Genomic DNA, 21436 nt, shown 5'->3' on the forward strand with positions numbered 1-21436 from the left:
GTTCTCAAAATACAACCACATTTTTTATATTACTTTACTATTATTTTCTGGAGGCAAATGATTTAAAAAAAAAACGTTTGGTTCTATACTTTATTTTTACTCTGTATACAGGGTGCGCCAGAACTCGTGTCCCAAAGAAAATTTTCAAGTAAGGTAAGATACCAGGAAGATGAAAAAAATGTTTAAAAAATTCTATCTGTCAAAAAATTTGACATTTATTTTTTGACATTTGACATTTTTTATATCTATTTAATGATACTGATGATCTTGTACATATATGTTTTTTTACAATTATTTAGTAAAGGCACAAAAGTTTTGCCAGTAAAAGCCACAAATAGCATTAAACAGAGTTACAATTTAGCTTCCTTGTTTCCTCTTTTAATAGCCTATAGCAAAAAAACTTGGAAAATTATTTTTTCCAACAGAAATAAATAGAGTCAAAGTGCAAACTTTAAACCCTTATAACTTCGAAATTTTTATAGATAATTTTTACAAGTTTTACAAGCTGGATTAAGCCAACATATCAAAATAAAATCCGGTTCAAACCTACTGAAAAGAGAAGCTATTTTATTTTGGGAATTTTTTTCCATGTTCCTGGTATCTTACCTTATATGGCATTTTTCTCTGGGACGCGAGTTCTGGCGCACCCTGTATATGATGGTTTAGTTTAGTTCTTTTTTGATTGCTTAAACTTTAGAGTTTATATTTAACCCTATACGAGTACTATGCAAGTCAAGTAAGTAGGTAAGTTCAGTTATTTAATAATTTTGGATGTGTTTTATCATACCTGAATTGTTATGTTAACAACATAGTGTAATTTTGTGTTAACTTTTTTTAAAGAGAATAATTTTACTTTTTCACAAATTGAAGCGAGTGTAAAAATAGTGGATGCGCCGGGTGAGTTTTTTTTTAAAACAATTTTACAGCAGTTTAAAAACTATAACATTTTTTATTACGCACCTACATTGTTTAAAAAAATTTAACATTGTAGGTAGCAATATGTTAAATTGAAGAAGAAAAACACATCTATATTTTATATCAATACTTATTTTTAGTCCTCAATTTAAATAACGTGTATTTTTACCGTCTGGTATTTTTGCTTTGTCTCAAAATATTTTTCATTTTTCATTCGTGCACAATATGCGTTTTCCTTTCTGCGAAAACAAAATTTTCCGCGAAGTGAAGTTTGTAATATTTGCGATGCAAATAATATGCTAAATGCTTTTATTGGTCGTCCCGACATTTCTGATTGAAGCCTGAAACGGTGAACTGAAGCATAAACGGCATCAAATCCACTCCGGATAAATATCAGATTGTAATAAACCAATATGGCACCTGATTTACATAATGTAATGTCATGTAGTTTACGTTGTTAAATGCAATTGATCACCGACGATTAATTCGGCTCGGTTATTGTTAATAACGCGTATGTTGCGCAACTTCGTTACATCATCCACATGAAAAATTCAACGTTTCACTCGATCGCAAAATATTCAGCAGTTACATAAAAGAGATTTGTTTGGGGATAAAAAGAAACAATAGTTGGGCGTTTTTATACGTCATCTATCTCGAAAAATCTAAAGCAGAACTATCACAACATTGTTTTTTAGATTAATCATTAAAACATTTATCCTCAGAATATCATAGTTTACCACTTAACACCTCAAGATTGTAACATTTATTTTGGTATGGCTCAACAGTAATTTACTCCACGTACGGGTCTCTTCCTGCTGTGAATCTCATCAATTTTAAATTAATCTCTGGATTATAACAAAACAAGCTTTAAGTATGCTTGATTACGAATTGATTCTAAATATCCTATTTCTTAATTCATATAAAAGATACATAGATACTCGGCGTTTATTAATTAACATCGCTTAACACAGGAAATTGTTTAGGCATCACTTTATTGTACTTTCCATCTCGGAACATTAAACGCTTTTAAAATGAAGAGGAAGAAGGTTATTTAGAACGTACAAAAGCTCGTGAAAATCTATATCCAATCTGTTGTAATGTTAATTAAAACAACCTTTGTTGCACACAAAATACAAATTTATTTAACGAAAATAGTGAAGTTGTTTGATTGAGAGTTAGAACAATGAGGAAAATCAATAATGCTTGCAACAGTTCCTCTTAATTTGATACGCTTTCATTACACAACATTCTGCATTAGCCAAATGTGGTACAAGTTACTCCGTTGAGAATACACTATAAGTTATTGTAATATTGGAAGATGGGGTTGTAATTTTATTTGAATTTATGAGCACACCACTGAGTTGCAGTTAGATGATGTTCGGCAGTTGAACATTACTCATTTAGTGTTACAATAATTGTCCAGTTAAATTTTCTTTACGAGGTTTTCAGTTATGACAAAATTTTAATTTCAATTTTTCTGTTTTAAAGAAAATTAGTAAAAATGAAAGCTCTTTAGTAATAATGAACACAAATCACTGAAATTAGAATGTTTGTTTAATCCGGCCAATCGTGATTATTTATAGCGTAGTAAAACTTAACACGTCAACATATTAAAAACAGCGACGAAGCAAAATTTACATCGTTAAAAATTTACAGCGTTTTAAACACGATGCTTCTATCACCAGCTTGCACTAAAGATCCACATTTAATTGGAGCCGAATTTATTTATTTAAAGAGGGAACTTTATTGGAATGGCAAAAACGTTTTATTCCAGACAAGGCAATTTGTCTCCATATCCAGGAGCGAAGGTTTTATTGTTATTAAATGAGATAGCAAATTGTTGGCATGTTTATAAAAATGGAACTTGTGTTTATTAGAAAATCGATGCCTTTTAAACAAAAAATGAGACAAAAAGTGAACAACATGTATTAAAGGGTAGGCCTGGATACTACGAGATTAGTGTTGGAGGCAGGACATGGGGCAAAAACAAAGACGTTGTCTTATGTCCACCTAATGGCACACACAAAATACAGAACTGATCGCAGAAAATCGATTGCTATTTGGACAAGAAATATAAAGAAGAAATAAAAGAGGTTTTCAAGTATTTATTACTAGGAAAAAACAACAAAACCGGTCGAAAATCAGGCTTTGTTGTGTTATTGTGTTATTTCAAACATAATTTTTTCTAGGAATTGATCAACAAATATTTTTTTAAATAAATTGTTACTTGTGCGTTAGCTTACATTAGCAAAGTAATTATTTTTATAATCAAAACGATCGATAATAAATTGTCATCAAATAAAAAACTGAAACACTTCAAGTAGATCTATATTTTACTATTTTGTCTATTTAAGTAGATTATAATTTTTTGTTTTTGAGGTGTTACTTTTAAATTAATATAACAAATAGTTTTTATGTAAAATTAATACTAATTTTAATGAAATAATGCGGTAATAATAAATTTTAAACTAGTCAATTAAAATAATTAGTGATAACACAACGATCATAAAAGAAAATTGTTGTTTTCAACTACGAACTACGTTTTACCTTAATTATTATTTGCATATGTATATAATAATTTCGCCTCAGAATCCACAATGGAGCCATTATTTTGTCTTAATTGAAACCCAAGCACAATAATTTATAATTAAAAACCACCTGAAATATTACAAGAATCAAACTAAAACAATTCCACTTTTCATTAAAAGTTTTCAGTTTCAGTTCGTGTCACGTGTGTTGAACCACGCCCTGATGTGACTGCGACTCCTAATAGCATCCCCCGACACATTTTATATTATAATTGCTGTTATCACTCCGCTTAATTAGGGAGTGTTCTGTTTCATGACAGAAGGGTGGGTTTGCTGTAATCTAATTATTTTATTTAATGCTCCCTGTTTTTGAAATATTGTTGGCGCCGATTAATCCAAAAAAGGGTCAGAACACAGGGGACCATTCGACAACCACTTCTTCAGTAAAAATTCAAGTAATTAGAGAAGATTTTTAAATAGATTGATTTTTTAAATATTTGAAACTCTGGTGAAACTCTAAACTGAAAAATTCCGTCCAGTTAATCCGGCTTAGCACCGTATTATCCAATAATCGCGGATCAGATGGCGTTCTAAACCCGGAATGAGAGGTGATGACACGATAAAAACTCGGTTAACATAAAGATCCCTAGGCCGCAAGAGACTTCTTTCTACCTCGAACGAATTCACTGTTGCGCTATTCCCGGTGCAATCCGGTCTTTTTGATTTGGTCTAGTGATAGGAGTCTCAAGGGTCAGCCGTCTTCGTGCCCATATCGCCCTCCAATATTCGCAGATTGAGTTTGCAACGCTCGATACGATCGCCACACTGGGATTAATGGCTTTAATCTGTTTTATGGTGAACTTTTTAATTTGTTGGCGAGGATTGTGGACGAATATAATTTTGAAAATTTTCTAAAGGACGAAAAATGGGATTTGTGGCACTTTGCAGTAGTTTTAAACGCAGAAACTCACTATATACCATTTTTTCTCTATTAACAATTTTTTATTGTTTAATTACTATTTATATTTTTAAACTTAATAAATTACGGTATAAAATAATAAATCAAAATGTATGTGTTGTTTTAAATGTTTAATTAGTTATAAGCTCCAATAGTGTAAAGTAAATTAAAAAGGTATGGATTAACGAAACATCAAAAGAAATTAGTTTAAATGTTTTGTTACTAATAAATTATTAATAATTTTTTATTAGATAAAAAATAATATTAATTAAAGAACAAAATATATCATATTGGCAAAAGCAGCTTATGAAGCGGGATTATGTATATTTAATGATACTGAAGTTCATGTCTTTTTTACAATTATTTAGTAAAGCTACAAAAATTTTGCCAATAAAAGCCACAAATAATATTAAACAAAGTTACAATTTAGGATACAGCTTCCTTGTTTCCTCTCCTAATAGGCTGTAGCAAAAAAACTTGGGAAATTATTTTTTCAACAGAAATAAATAGATTCAAAGTGCAAAATTTAAACTCTCATAACTTGGAAATTTTATATATAATTTTTTTTAACATTTTTTCCATGTTCCTGGTATCTTACCTTATATGGCATTTTTCTCTGGGGCGCGAGTTCTGGCGCACGCTGTATAAACAAAAATGTTTCAATTAAAATAAGCAATAATGTTTCAAAGAGATAAAATCATTGTAAAATGTGAAAATTGCGTTGGTTATGCTAAATTGTGTCAGGTATAAAGAGACAAAAAAAAAACAAAATAAAATGTTTCAGTTGAGAATATTTCGTCTTCAGTTATAAGTTGCATATATTTATTAAAATTTCTAACAATTTGTGATGACGAATTTAAAACCATTTATAACAGACTGTCAAAAAGTGGAACACCAAATCAATAAAAAGAGGTAGAAAAATGCTTACATATAAAAATAAAAATAATTAAAAAATTATGTCAAAACAAAAAAATCAGATGTGGCGACGTTATCCAATGACATTGCAATTGAACAATAGTTAAAGTTAAACATTCTTGAATCATCAGCAACAGTTTCGTAACGAATAAGCATTGTTAAATAAAAATTAAAACATAGTTATGTGTTATGTAATGTCTGCAAATAAAAAAAATTTCTAAATAATTAATTGAAAAAACAAATACTGCTAAATTTTAAAAGTCGATGCAAAAAAATTATCCATCATATACTTACAGGGTGAATAAAAAGTACGGAAGCAAGGGTTTTTTTTAAAACATTTAACTCCAGAAAGTAAAATTAAGTACTATCAAACGTGTAATCCTATTTTGAAAATGAAATTTTGTTTTTTGTTTGAATTACGCGATTTTATTTTGTCAAATTATTTTCTAAAAAAAAAGAATAAAATGTACAGTTGTAATTCTTAGATCATAGTTTTTGAAAAAAAAAAGTTTTATAATGGGTTGTTATTAAAAAAAAAAAAATGCAGAACTCAAAAATCAAAGAAAATTTTGAAAAAATTTATTCCTGATAAAAATTTGTTTTTTTTTTCAATTAGCAATTAGTTTAGTAATTTAACGTTAAAAACGTTTGGTTCCATACTAAGTAAAATTTAAAAACTTGAGAGAATAATGTGAATTAAAAAAATTAACAAAACAAGTTTGTAGTTTCAGATTTTTAAAATATGACCTCAAAAACATTTTTTTTGTAATCTGCTTATCGTTTTCAATATGTTACCACTGATAGTTAGGCCCACTTTTTAAGCGCTCTGTATATTTAGTTTGATGGAAATTCAACTCGTAGTATTGTTGTTTTCAACATTACATCAATTCTCACCTACGAGTACATTTGAGATTTAGGAGCAACATTAAATTAAATGTTTCTCGCAGGAATAATTGACTTAAGATTTGACTTACCTGAGCTTTCGATGGCTTTATTTGGTAACTTCGTAGCCATTTTGTTAACGCTTGTTTATCATATTTAGAGGTATTTAACTACCTACTAACTAAGTTCGAAACTTATCTTATTAGTTAGTTTCGTCTTTCAGTAAAGAAACTTTCGCTTTCTTGCTGATAAAGCTGATACGAACTATTGTTAAAATGAGACAAAGAAAGTCGGAATTGTACGATTTCGTTTGTTTCATTGAATGGTAATAACGTTAATTGTGGTCTGAAAAGAATAATAGCTGTCGTAACACGATTTCAGCTGAAATTTTCAAACAAACTCTTTCAGCTTGAAAGATTTCTAATGGACAGTAAAAAAGAACCAAAAGATAACCAACTTTCATTTCCTGTACGACGAGGATGAGTGGAACCTATAAACATTGATATTGTGAAAACACATTTGTCTGTTTTTGTAGCTATCTAAAAATAAAGCTGTGATAAAATCGGAACGATAGGGATAGAAATAACACAAGGGTGAGTAAACATAACGACTTTATTAGTATTATCACAGATAACAATTCTTTAATTGCCAACAGAAGAACAGTGATAGTGAGCAAAAATTTTCACAAAACGTGTGATTGTCAAAAAAATCCGGATTCGTGAAAATTTTCATTTTGCTACTCTAATAACGTATAAAAGTACATAAAATCTATGTAACCGCCGATGTCATGTCACCATCAGTGAGGAACTAACAAAAAATTTGAATAAATTTAAAAGTAACAAGGCACTTCCAGCCCGAATGAAATTTCTAGTTCATGACACCAGCAATTCGAAGAAGTAAAATAAAAAATATCTGCAGGACTATTTCACAGGGAGCAAAACTGGCCGAATCGTCTGCACTCACTGAAAACCAAACATGAACCCCACTGAAACAATTCCTGCAAAACCCACCTTTCGCAGGAACTGGGTCCCGGACACTGGGCAGCTCGAGGACGGCTTCTTCGTGGTAAATTCCTGCCACTTGTGCCACACACCGCAGGATTAGTTTACCCCGACTAAAGTGGTACTCGTGGAGGGGCAACTCAAGACTGAGGTCACTCCATTGCACCTCCTGGGAGCGGCGAGGCGACAACGGCGGCGTGGAAGCCACCAACAAGTCGTTTAGGAGAAACTTGAGTTTGGCGGCGGGACGTGCAGGGGGAGAGGTGCAGTTTGCACGGAGGACGTCACCGTAGTCCAAAGGGTCCCGACCCACGCTTATTGTCGGGAAAAATTCGGGCAGTTCTGCGGACAAAAAATTAAATTAATTGTTATAGATCAGATTTTAGGTAAAATGTTTTTTTGAATCTCTTCAAGACCAAAATTTTAAATGTTTCAGATGAAGTATAATTTGAACATAAAATTTTTTGCGTCCTGAAGTCCTAAAACGCTGGTATTTGTGCGAAAAACAAATATAATTTTTTTTGTCCTCAAACCAAATTTTTTCAAATTTTTTAAACACAAATAATTTGTTTAATTTTTTTTAACTTTATTTTGTCACTTTGTTGTCGCTTTTCTGTCTTTTCTGTCACTTTATATTTTTTCCTTCTCCGCTTTAAGTAAGTCAAGAATACTATTTTGATTTTCTTCTTCTTTTCTTGTTCTTTTTCTTGTTTTTGTTGTTAGCTACAAAAGTAATACTTCCGTGCTCTAGACAAAAAACAAAATTGTCAAGTTCTTTTAAATATTTAGTTAAAATTTATTTTAAATGCAAAATTACAATTTAGTTGTCAGTGTGGCCAAAGAAAAGTCACAAACTATAGAAATAAGAATGTAATATTTTGTTATACAGGATGCGCCAGAACTCGCGCCCCAGAGGTAAATTTTAGGTAAGATAAGATACCAGGAACATGGAAAAAAAACTTCGAATTTCGAATAAATGTCATAATTATTTGACAGATAAAATTTTTTAAACATTTTTATTCTTCGACACTGTCAAAATTTATGGTTTTTCTCCCGTGTAAGAAAGTTTTGACAACTGTTTGGCATTTCTCAATACGAAACGTCAAATTATTTTTAACAGATTTAAAGCACGTTTAAGCCTTGTTGAGTCTAATTCGAAGAATAAAATGTTGTATTCAACTCGTTTGAGAGTAAATCGGACGCTTTACTCCACCTCATGGATGGTAAACCTCGTTACACTCGTGGTTTAAAAATCCACTCGGTCAAATAAACCGTCCGATTTACACTCACACTCGTCGAATAAATAACTATTAATTAATTATGAAGTCTATAGAAAAATGAATGACTTTTCTTAACACTGGTCAGTCAAAATAATGAAGTTTTAATTGTTTGTTTCAGGTTAAGTAAAAAATATGATTCTTTTGAAGTTTTGACGTAAAATCAATGATATTTTTTTTTACTTTTGCAAGAACATACTAAATTACTAGAACATACTAAATTTGATTTTTTATAATATAAACATACGAGTGAGTGTGTTATTATCTGAGATATTTTAAATTAAGAAACATTTATTCTGTAGGATTGTATTAGCTATTTTTCTATTAATAATGTTCTATTTTATGTTTTTCCTGTCTTTTTTAGGATCATTTTTTGTATTTTTTAAAGTCCTAAAATCCGGTCTCTATTAATTACTCCTATTATTTTGTGTATGAGTATTTGAGCGGAATATTTTACTGGCTTGTGCAAGTTATTATTGTTTTAATGATTTTAGTTTTCTTCAGGCTACAATTAAAAACGAAAATTGAATACATCTAATAGAAAATATGTAAAAGCAAGTTTGTTAATTAGGGTTTCATGTTTCGGGTTGTTAACTAATAATAAACATGGTGAAATGCGTTCTAGATGTTCTTGTAATCAATATAATATACGGAATAACACATAGTACCTACATAGTTTTTACAGGAGCTACAGATTAATAGTACATTTTAAAAAATTGAATAAATTATAATTTTTTTAAGATTAAAATTTGATACTATTTTATAATCACAGTTTATTTTCAGGAAGTGCTGGCTTTCTTCTCTTCCTGAAAAGTCGTCACTCATGATGATAGAAATTTGTACGTTTCAACCGCTTTATATCTTTTACTTTGTACAGTATGGTTTCATTTTGGTTGTCTACAGTTCCTTCGTCATGTAATGAGATAATTCTCCAACAATGATCTAGAAATGCAAAGGCGTGAGACTGACGTGAACTAAATGAGCCCTCTACTAACTCATCTTAATTAACATCTTTATTGTAATCATCTATACAGACAAATCACGCATTTGTTCACGCTGTCTGCTCCTAGTAATAATCATTTTCAAAGTGAAAAACCCAGTTTGGAAACAATTTCATCGATTAAAGAGTTATAATAGAGTCGCTCCGAACCCGATTGCTGGTGCAGAAAATTGCACATATCGCTTCAAGACACGTGAAAAATTTCTTTTCAACTTTTTCATCGTAATTGTTTAGATAATTTCCGAAGCGCTTAACAAAAGATGATTGATTACTTGGTAAACTTTATCTCTCGATCTTGTAAGCTGACACGTGAGATTGTCAAAATAGAGCAATGATGCGTCTAAGTGGTTATCGATAGGTGTGACATCTGGAGCAAGCGTGAATTAAAAAATTTAATAAAAGCAGCTTTTTGAAAGAAATTTAAATTCGGACAGTGTGGTCCTGTTTAAATATTTGGTGAGTCTTTGTATCCTAACTGAGATTCGACACGTGTTCTCTGTTCTGTTCTAGATTACGTAATAATGCCGGAATGCATGTTGCATGAAATAACCGGAGCTGCTCTGCAACAAGACTCCGGGGACAGGAGCGCCTAGCACATTGCACAACTTTGCAGAAATAATCACAATTCCCGCATGAACTGTCGATACTGAATTGTATTTCGCCGAATTACTATCGTGGTTTCTTGCAGCTAAGACGATTTCGCTTTGTTGCAGTTTCTGGACCTCTATTTTAAGTTTCCTTGCAGTTTTATTGCTTTATAGAAATTGCACTCTTCTTACATTTATGTTTTCAATGTCTAACGTTCATTTCCGCGAAACTATTGGTTCAAAGCAAATTCGATTTTTCATTTAGGTACAAGCAAAGATTATCGCAAATTTATCAATATACAGGGTGCGCCAGAACTCACGCCCCAGAGAAAATTTTCAAGTAAGGTAAGATACCAGGAACATAAAAAAATTGTTTAAAAAATTCTATCTGTCAAAAAATTTTGACTTTTGTTTTTTGACATTTGAAATTTTTTTATATCTATCTAATGATATTGATGATCTTGTATATGTTTTTTTTACAATTATTTTGTAAAGGGACAAAAATTTTGCCAATAAAAGCCACAAATAACATTGAACAGAGTTACCATTTAGGATACAGCCCGCTTGTTTCCTCTTTTAATAGCCAATAACAAAAAAACTTGGAAAATTATTTTTCCAACAGAAATAAATACAGTCAAAGTGCAAACTTTAAACCCTTATAACTTCAAAATTTTTATAGATAAACACAAACTTGTATTTTTTTTAAATGAAACACCGTATGTTTCTTGGCATTTTTGGATGTAGACTTTTAAAACAATGTTTTTACGCTAAACTTTTATTAATCGATTTCGCTTAGTTTTAGAAATAAGATGTTCTTTTGACGAAAACATGCACTTTTTAAAAATTTATTACACAAAAACTAAGACATCTAGAAAAATTTAAAGATGTAACAATTTTTTAGTGTTTTGCATTTGCAAAGATTAATAAATTAAGAAGTTTGTTAAAAGTTAAATAAATAACTTAAAGAAAGAACACCCTATTTTTTATTTTTGCATCTTATAGACTGATAAATTGTCTATCTAAAAAAATAAACTTTTATTGTCTAGAATTGATCAATGAATAGATATTTAACATTCAATATTAATTGTACCAACAATGCCTATCAATTTCTGGGCATTGTTGATACTATGGCAACCATAATAATTCTACCACGGATCACTTATCCGTTGATTTATCCAGAGATTGTAAAAGTCGTTATAAATACTGAAATTCGAATTATTTTCTTGTAAAAATAAAGAATAATGGATTCAGTTTAACACAAGTGTGATTAAATGTATTAAGTGATGTTTCTTCTATCTCTTGTGCAACTGTGCACTTTTTGGCTACTAAAGCAATAGTAATTATTTTTTTAAATGTTTAACGTTAAATATATTCTTAGTTATTGACACCTAAAAGTAAATAATTTTAAAAAGACAATTTAATAATCTTTTAAATGCCAAAACAATAACTAAAGTGTTTAATTTAAATTTTTTAAGTTATTGAACTTTTAACAAATGCCTTAATTTTTTAACAAATGGAACACACTAAAAAAATGTTACAACCTTATAGCTTGTAGGTACCTTCTTCTTTGCGGTAGTAAAAAAAATAATACTTTTTTAAAAAGTGCATGTTTTTGTTAAAAAAAAACGTCTTATTTTTAAAACTAATCAAAATCGACCAATAAATGGTGTTTCATTAAAAAAAACCCAAGTTTGTATTGTAACTTGAGGCACGCTGTAGGTATAGTTGAAAATAATTTTAGGCGAATATTAGTATCTATCAAAGTCCTATATTTATATATTTAATTATACCATTTAAAGGTCTGAAAGTAACTGAAAAAAAAATAATTAATAAATAGCACTTGTTTTATGAAGTCAATAATAAGTGCTTTGGACTGAAAAAGTCTTTATCTGTTTGATAACTTTTTTTGTTTAAATCGTTTGTCTAAAAAAATAAAATTAAATATTTTCTAAGTTGTGATGAGTCATTAAGATTGCTATTTTAAAATAAACGACTCTAGTCAAAAATTACAAATTGAGTATAGTAAAAATTAAACATCAGATGAAACAACAAAGAGTTATGTGTTGCATAAAAGCCTATTCGCTGTTTGTGTGCTACTTTTAATCATTCAGTTTAACGTACTTGATGTTTGGTTATTGGTTTATAAAAATTAAAACTCGCAGTCACAAAAGCAGCCTTTGATTATAAATTTAGCGATTTTGTTTGAAAATATACTAAAATGCTAATTTGGTCAAAATTCTTGCATTAAGGTCCATTAAACTGATTTGAATTTATTGTAACATATTCAAATAAAACATTATTAATGACTTAAACATGCCTGAAATTGCAATGTGGACAAGAATAATTAATTAGAGTTAATATTTTACACCAGTTATACAGTTCACGTTTGCAAATAAATCATCTTTCAGCCGAGTGCATACAGTATCGTTAAAATTCAACAACAGAAAACAAGTACATCAAAATAGAATCAATATTTATAGTTGGAAAAAAATGGTTGCATTTACAAATGTATTTGCTGCTTGAATTTTTTATCTTGTTATTTTTGAACATGTATTATTATATGTCAGAATTTAACTGTCTGCTCACTCCAAAGTAAACAAATTTAACGACTTGCCAAGTGCGAACATTTCTACTGCTCCTTATTATCATCCATCAATTGGTTTTTCCGATTTAATACCGGAAGTTTGACGACATTTTTCTCGTTTCTTTCTTCCGGAAACAGTTTTACATGTTACATGACAATAATAAACAGTTGGAGCTTGAAGGATTTGAATGGTGGTGTTTTTGGAACGACATGCACTTTATATCAATCTAAATTGAGGACAGTAAGTCGACGGAGGAGTCGTTTGAATACTAAACAACTCGTTTAATGTACAGACAAAACGCCGCATAAATTAACAGACTTCTTCCCTGAAATAAACAGAATGATTGGAACGAAGGAGGCTGAAATAATCACGTATATTCAATCGGAATGCTACGTAAATGGGACAAATTTGTTTTCCAGAGTTCTAATTAAATGGCTTCAAGGATTTTTAGAGATTTTGCAGACGCAACTTTTATTTGCTACTGCAAAACAGCATCACAAGGGAATAAAATAAACGAAAAAATACGGTTTCAGTTAATAATTCAGCAATGAACTCTTTGTAGCATTAAGTTTTACTTACGTACGACTAACATGGACTGAACGGCAGTTTCCGTAGACGCCGGTTCTTCATCAGTAGTGACTTCACAGCTGAAATTTCCTGAAAGTTTAAAGTCTATATCTGTAAGAACGACTTGAGTAGCGTTGGAACGATTTACCTGCAAAAGAAACTTTTCTAGCATAAAGTAAAAAACAATACTTTCTCAGCAACTAGTTAAAGCGATTATATTTTTAGTTTAAAACTTTGCAAAAGTACTTACATCAACGTTGATTGCCCCAAAGGGGAATAGCTTGGTGGTGGGTCTCTCGCTCGGGGTGTACCTGTAGAATTCGTGGGTGCCCCTGTACCACTTGACATAGTACAAAGTGGCTCCTTCGAGATCGTAGGAACATATTAGGGTGGCGAAACTCCCTCTCTCGACAACTTCGGGTCTGATAGTCAAAACGACGTCTTTGAGAGCGAAGACGTCTGAAATTGAGGCCGATTAGGGCGCAAATGACCAGCTACAATGGCCGAGGAAGAGTAAGAACGGGGTCACGAGATAAGTAGTGTTAGAGTGTTTGTTTGCAGCATTACAAGTGCTTTGTTATGTGTTCTCGAGAGAGTTTCGTAACGATGTAAAAACTCTCACAGTGATGAGTACGGAACAATTTTATGCCTCCGGGGTTACGATTCCTCTTGAAAAGGCTTGTTAGTGGACACGTCTCTTAAGCTAAGCTTCGATCGATCTAATAAAGTATACAGAAGCGACACTTTCATTCATTACCAACGGCGAGGCTTTATTCCGGCAAGCATTCAATAAATCTTTCTAAGAAATGGGGAATGGAGTCGATACGAGATGGAACGGAAGTATTGAATTACGAGTTTTACTGAATAAAATGCTGAAATTCTTTGTTTCGTTAATAATTTACATTACAAATTACACGCACTTTCAACTAAATTATTTTTTACAAAACTACTTTGAATTTACCAAAAGACAAAACGGAAATCGAATTGTGACAAATGTCAAACCGACGATCTGGTTGAGACCAAACCAATTTCAAACGAATAGAAACCGAAGTAATGTTTTATTATTTATGCAAATTTGTTTATATTCGTTTGCAATTTTATCAATTTGGTAAAGCTCTCTTGTCGTTTTGTTTTAAAATAAAATTTTACACATTTGAAATTTAAAAATACGTAAATAAAAAAGATACTTTATTTTGTCTGAAATTCTAAATATTAGTATATTATGTTATTAAGAATAAAAGTGCTTATAAACAAACATTACGCGTCAGTGTCGGAATTTTTGAAAGTGTTTATTTATTTAACTAGTGCAGTTAGTAGTACCTCTCCAGAAATTGCTAAAGCACCAAAAAGGCAAAATATAAACAACATGATTAAATGTCAATAATGTCAAAGTAAACAGGCTTAGGCGCAAAAGTAGAATTTTACTCCATGGCTGTACGTAAAACTTTTACTTGTGACATTTGGCCATAAAAATGGTCACTTTTGTGACATTTGCAGATAAAAACTTTTTTCAGCACTCTCCTCTGAATATTTTGAGCACTCTCCTCCGCAGATTTCGGACGCTTTGTCACATTAGGCATCAGCTTCATTTATCAATTATCATTTATCAATCTAGTAAACTAAGTTTTAAAGAAAATACCTGATAAGCTTAAAAATTTTTAAATGTTGAAAAGTTTATGGACGAGATGGTATAATCCATTTCATTGAAATCGACATAACAGTAGGCCATAATTGTATAAACTGCACTTTAAATATTGTTAAGAATTCTCCCCCACCTTTAGTGTAAGTGGGTAGGGGGTTGTTTGGCCCGATCAGGGCCCACAGTTGGAACGAGTTAGTATTAAGAGAGTCTTAAATAAGTCTTGTAGCAACCGACAAATAAAGTTGTTATTGTTAACAAATCGTGTTTTTACTGAGAAAGAATATACAGTCCACAATTTACGTTACAAATATGAAAGAAGCTTTACATATTAAAAACTAAATTTGTCACTAAAAAAAGTGAAGTTAAGATAGTTAAAATTTTATTTTTAAAGAACTCTTTTTCAGAGGTTTTCAGAGAAAGATTTTTCCATAAATAGTTTAATTCCTATGTTTCATCCCTTTGTAGGTGTAATTTTAACACCAAAAATATACCTGCACTATTAGCTTTGGAGAAAATAATTTGGCTTTATTCAAATTGGTATATTTGATTCCATTAACCTAAAACAGGAACAACAAAAAGAAATTGATTAAAGTTTTCAGACATACCATAGCGTGTAGTCTAAATCTCGAGTTCTGAAGAGAATTATTTTTAATCATAATTTGAAAAAAAATATGGACTAACGAACAAGTAACGAAAACAATGAAAAACGTATGCAAATGTCTATTCAACAAACCATGTAGGTAAGTAAGAAAAACAAAAACTCCATCTGCTATTATACCAGGGACATGCGCAGGGCTAGGAACTTAAATATGAAATTCCATAGCACCCATTATGCCAATTTCCCTGAAATATACGACTATACTATTGAAATGAGAACTAATCTAACAACACTGAACCAACTGAAATAAACTGTCAATTGAACTGTCGCGCTAGTAACCTAATCTCCAGAAAAAGTTTTGCACAAATTCTGCGGTTATGAAATAAATTTTATATGCATCTCGATACTAAAGTCATATAATGAAAAAAAACATATAAAAAGACTTTAGTGCCTTGATACATAAATAACTATTTTATTTAATTTTGTGTCTAATTTTCACATTGTATATTGACAAAAGTTATTTGTAAAAACCAGGTGGGTATTTCAGAGCAACGTTCTTGCTTAACTCTTAATTTATTTATCGACAATCTGGAAATAACAGTTTAGGCAACTCCTGTTTATTGTACGAATTATAACTTCAACATGTTAAATAAATTAGAATTTACTTCTCTCAGTCGAAAACAAACTCTACGTTCCTGATCATTTACCTCCCAACTCCCTTAATCAATAAATCTCACAGTTCTTTATTTTGCTAACAAATCAGCATGTTTATTTGGAATATTTACGTCTGGTGTGTAAAACCGCTTGCAGATTTATTTTACTTGTCGTGTGGTAAGAATACCACGGATTTTCGTAAAGTTTACAATTTACGATTAGAGATGAGAATAAGCAGGTATGTTTCGAGCAGACATTAGTTTTTATTTAGTTACGTTTACAAGGGCCGGAGGATAATTAAAAAAAATTGCTAGGATTACATAAAATAAAAAAGGGCAAATTGTATCAAATATTCTACATTCACTATTACAAAAATGCGTTTAATCTCCCCTTTAATCAGTTATCGGAATAACTAGGTTAAGTGAGTAGCAATAAACCTTAGCAAAACCCTATTAGGTCGCGATTTGGGAAGAAATAAGGTTAATAATGGCGGCAATACAAGCCCTCTTCCCGTTTCATTGAATAAAGATGGGGTCAAGTGTACGTTAAAGCCAAGAAGGCTTATTTAGCGCAACGACATAATTCCGCTTCCTCGAATTACGCCCGTGATTTGTAGACAAAGTTGAGGCGCTTTCTCCCCAGAAATTTTTTTATCTTATAATTATAAGTTACAGCGCGGATCTCATATCTGTGATCGCTTTTCATAAAGGTGCAAGTAATAAATTTCTCTAAGTCTCCACAACATCGAAAGCAATTAGTCTGATATTACGTTCAGATATTGCTAAAATCGAATTTCGTACACGCCATGGAAATTAGTTAATTCAATTTTCGCCAAAAATTTCAAACAGTAAATTTCTAAAATGGATAATTTGGCAAGGTGCGATCGACACTAGATGGGAGTTGGGCCAGCTGTAAAGGCACGCTTTACAACACTAAACTTTATCGAGTTGTTGTGCCATTAAACCTTTATTGGGTTTCCTAATTTTATATATTAAAGTTTGTTATTGCGACGACATAATCGAGTTATACACTAGTTGTTATTATGTTAGGGAGCAAACTGTAACTGTGTAATAAGGGCTCAAACTTTCAAAAATTCTACTTTAGGTTTTTTATTGACAGTAAATCATTTTGTCTTACGTGTAATTAGATATTTCATTTTGTCTGGTTTACCTCTTGATAATCTTTTCTTTGTCAACAAGATTAATTTAAAGTAAAGCATCCAGTAAAATTTTCTCGTAAATTATTTAAAACTTATTTATTTATTCAACCCAACAGCTTCCAGCCACTTAATTGTCCGTGAAACTGGAAAGGACCTCCTCTAAACCCTAAGAGAAACATTTATGAAGACTACAGGAATGTTTATAGCCGTGATAACTGCGGATCATCTTAATAAATTTATTATTCCATTGTTACCATAAAAGATTGGGAAACTGGCTCGTTTACGAGAAACCCTACCTCGATCTAACTTAAAAATTCACACCCCAATCAGATGAAATTTTTCCGGGGCAAGCTTTCTCGCCAAAGCTCGCTTAACAATTCCTCTGTCTCTGTTAGCGCCGTTTGAAAATCTACTTAAAGTAGTTGGCGTCTAAGTTTGCAGTTTTCTTTCGCTGTGATCGCCGTGTTTACGATTTTGCTCTTCCGTTTTGCTAGTTTTTGCGAGAGACGAAGAAAATAAGATAATTCCAGAATGACTGAACTATCCTTTTTCAGCTATTAATTTGTATAGCAGAAACTTTGGTAAAAAGCGCCTTTTGTCTTGATTATTTCGGTAAAAAACTGTGCAACTCGTTCAACTGGCACAAAGAGTAATTCTGCGTTGGCAATGGAAAATCAACTTCTGAAAGTATCGCCGCTTCTGTCTGAAAGGTCAGCCATTACAGTTTATTACGAATAAAAGCAGTCTGTGCAGCCATTTCAGTGCATTCGCTGAGAAAATATCATCGTATGAATTTCCTCGAAACAGAAAATCGTCTTGTAATCTCTTAAGAAATAATTCCGCCCCCTTGCGGTGTGCGACATATGCTTGCATCTTGCGATTACGGACTTTTGTTTACTTGAATTTATGTAAGACGCCAGTCAAAACAAACTGTAAAGACGGACGATAAAACGTCAATTAATTTTATCCGCGGTTTTTATAGTGTAATTAATTGAGAGCTTTGCAATAATGGTGCATTTGACGCTCTTTCAATATAACTTGTTCAGTTGTGGTCAAGACAAGTCGAGAAAACATTGCTTCGGTTTGCTGTTTCTAAGAGTAAATGGGTTTGGGAAAACAACGCCGAGTTACGCTTTACTTGCCAATAATAATTAGTCACACTAGAAATAGAATGGTGAGGTTTGCTGGAAGCTTTGTAAAAGAGAAATGTTTGATTCCAAGCAATGTTTTGTAATTAATTGCAAACTTGTGAAAATAAAACCTACATTGAAATAAATACTACCCAACGCTAAATATGTAATTAAAATACCATAACTAACAAACAAACTCAACTCGTATGTTTTACAAAGATCGGAAGCTCTCTAATTAAATGTAGATGAATTCGTTTAAACGTTAAATTTGTTTGAATTTGAACTTCATTTCAAATAAAACAAAAAAATATTTTAGCGCAAAAAGTACAGTGTAAAATAAAATCTGTGATAAAGTAGCAATAGTAAAATTTTCCAGACTTGGCTGAAAGAATTTTTTATCACAAAGGTTGGACCTACTCGTAGTACCATTCATATTAATTTAATAAGAGTATAATACAAATAAAAATTAGATAAATAATCCAGAAAAACACAAACTAGCTAATGCTATGCAAGATGAATTTAGCAGTTAGAACCCTATAAAAAATGCTATACACACATAATTTAAAATTATGCAATTTAGATTTAATATTATTGACGCTGGAACTAAATGTAATGCTATACTGATATACATTTCATATATTTAAGTATTATACAAAATATAGACTCTATAAGCCGGATTTAGTACCTACTATATATACAGTGTGAGTCATAATTATAGGTGTCAGAAATTTAACGAAAGCTTCTTTAGGCTAAAACAAAGCAGTTATTCTATTACAGTAATAAAATGCTTGCTTAAAAAGATACAGACTCTACTGAAAACATGTTCATTTCTATAAATTGGAAATACTCGTATTCAATTATTTTGAAAATATATTACTATAATATAGATACACAAAATTTACAGCAACATTATGTATCTTTTTGAGAAAGTATTTTGTTACTAAAGTGTATTAAATTAATTGCTTTGTTTTGACTTAAAGAAGATTTTGTAATTTTTGTACACTTAATTATGACACACACTGTATAGGTCACCTCGCAAAACCTAGTATTATTTATGTTTAGAGGAGTGTTTATTTGTGTATAGAAGAGATCTAATATTCTGTGACATAAATCCGACAGGTGGGATTGATATCATACGAATACTATATCTAGGCACAACTGTGATCTGAAATCATGAACTACTTTATTCAAACTAGTAGAACTGTAAAGCTTGACTTTAGTACTAACTGGATCTACTTAGTATTTTACAGTAGAATCTAGCAATATTTAACTAGTATACAGTTTTACTTTATATAAATTAGATTTTGTAGTAATAGTATCACTACAAATAAATTATTTATACTGATTGGGTTTATCACTATAAAACTTGTATCTAAAATAGATATAAATATTCAAGATAAAAATTAAATTATAATCGCTGGTAAAAATGCTTTTTCAAATATTTTTTAACATGAAAACTGTGTTTTCTAATTCGTATTCGTAATCAATTTTGTACGTATTCAGGATTGGACTCTGCCGTATAAAGACCGTAATTAAAACCACATAATCTAGATAAAACAAATTTCAAAAAAAAAATCTGCTCTATTTCCTAAATAATCACAAAACGCAAAAATTATAATAATCTATATTTATTTGATCTCTCGATCTCATAGCAATTTTAAATAAACTTTCTTGGAAAGATAAACAAATACACCTTAAAACTTAAAAAAATTGAAAACTATCAACATTTATTAGAAATAAATGAATTCATAAATAATTGTTTTGAAGAAATTCTAGTTTCTTTTTCGTAGACTGTTCAAGCAAGGAAAATTTTTACTTTCTGCGGTTAAACTGTTTTTAATCAAAAGCGATATTTTCCGGAAAAGTCCATTTGGGCCGAAAAGCGTTTTTATTAAACGCTCAATCCAGTGCGTGTATTTATAGGGCGTGAAAAGAATTAATGTACCGAAGTGCGTCCAATATTTTTAGAGCAAGCAGGAGGAGCAGCAGCCTTGTCTTGTGTGAACATCTGGGAACATATAAATTATTTCAAGCCTTGTCCAGAAATACACGAGAAGAATTGCATTAACACCTGCAACTCTCCGAGACTTTTCGCGTACTTTGTGAGACAGCACGTCGAAAATGCAGCTGCGAGAAATGCCGTCATTCGGCTCGTTTTCTTATTGATTTTATTCGGGACGAAAATTGCTACAATAAGTGCACAAGTGCTGGAAAACGAGATTTTGTGAAGTACTCCGCTTATTAACTTCGCCGACAGGTGACAATTTTGTCGATAAATATTAGGAAAAATGGGCTTTTCGCACCCAATTAGCAAAAAAATTATTTTTGGGAGGAAATGAACCAAAAAGAAAGAATGATAATCGAGCTATTAAAAATGGGGATTATAATTACTGGACCTGGGGCTAATGAAGCGTTTATTAGGAATTTTTGACACCGTGTGTGGCCTAAACCGGAAAAAAATTAGTCATAAAATATTTAAAGAGAGGGAAATTTCATGATAATAATTAACCTAATTTTAGTACTGTCATAAAATTTTATATTACTTTCGTCACAAGTCGTAATATAAAGTGATTACGCGTTTCATTAATTAAAGATTAAACAAAATATTTTTTTAATAAAAATTCAAAAACACACTTAATTATTTAAAGCTATCACAAAAGCTTTCGAACTAATTAACCCAAATTTGGTGCTCTGAATAATGAAGCTTTACACTCTTCTCTTGTCAAGTCGTATAATAAACTGATTAAACGTCTCATTAATTAAAAATTAGAAAGATTAATTAAATATTTGTTCTATCATTAAAATACTTAATACAAAAATTAACTTTGTCACAATAACAAAAAGCCGGTTAGAATTAAAATTGTGTCAAATAATTTCTTCATACCTTTGAGAAGAATGAAGACAAGAAAGAGACATTGATAAAGAGTCATTTTGCACATTTTTGTTCACATCACTGCCCACAGTCACTTATGCGTTTTTAATGGTTTCTGTGTAAAGTTCGCGATGCGACAAGACGATAGCTTTTTACTGCGACTCGA

General features: G+C 31.0%; 2 protein-coding genes across 2 annotated transcripts in view; both read right to left on the bottom strand.

Annotated features, from left to right (window-relative positions):
* The window catches only part of LOC123010190, a 14799-nt gene extending 8469 nt beyond the window's left edge, over positions 1–6330 (bottom strand). The window contains exon 1 of the mRNA XM_044406889.1: positions 6291–6330. Coding sequence (XP_044262824.1) covers positions 6291–6330 — 40 coding nt within the window. The remainder of the gene's footprint in view (positions 1–6290) is intronic.
* Positions 6331–6796: 466 nt separating this feature from the next.
* On the bottom strand, positions 6797–21436 carry LOC123009907. The gene is made up of 5 exons (XM_044406476.1): positions 21283–21436; positions 13466–13674; positions 13228–13363; positions 7209–7541; positions 6797–7160 (listed from the first exon to the last, which is right to left on the bottom strand). The coding sequence occupies exons 1-5, from the start codon at positions 21335–21337 to the stop codon at positions 7066–7068; spliced, it is 828 nt and encodes a 275-aa protein (XP_044262411.1). The 5' UTR covers positions 21338–21436; the 3' UTR covers positions 6797–7065.

Source organism: Tribolium madens, unplaced genomic scaffold (genome assembly GCF_015345945.1).
Source record: "Tribolium madens isolate multiple individuals breed KSU strain unplaced genomic scaffold, Tmad_KSU_1.1 Scaffold_7;HRSCAF=85;Tcas5.2_LG10, whole genome shotgun sequence".
NCBI classification, from domain to species: Eukaryota; Metazoa; Arthropoda; class Insecta; order Coleoptera; family Tenebrionidae; genus Tribolium; species Tribolium madens.

Excerpts from the sequence above, each read along its gene's own strand:
- LOC123009907 (XM_044406476.1), bottom strand. The coding sequence starts at position 21,337 with ATGTGCAAAATGACTCTTTATCAATGTCTCTTTCTTGTCTTCATTCTT. Across the intron at positions 13,364-13,465 it reads TTGGGGCAATCAACGTTGAT|GTAAATCGTTCCAACGCTAC; the intron begins GTAAGTACTTTT and ends TTTCTTTTGCAG. Across the intron at positions 7,542-13,227 it reads TCAGTCCATGTTAGTCGTAC|AACTGCCCGAATTTTTCCCG; the intron begins GTAAGTAAAACT and ends TTTTGTCCGCAG.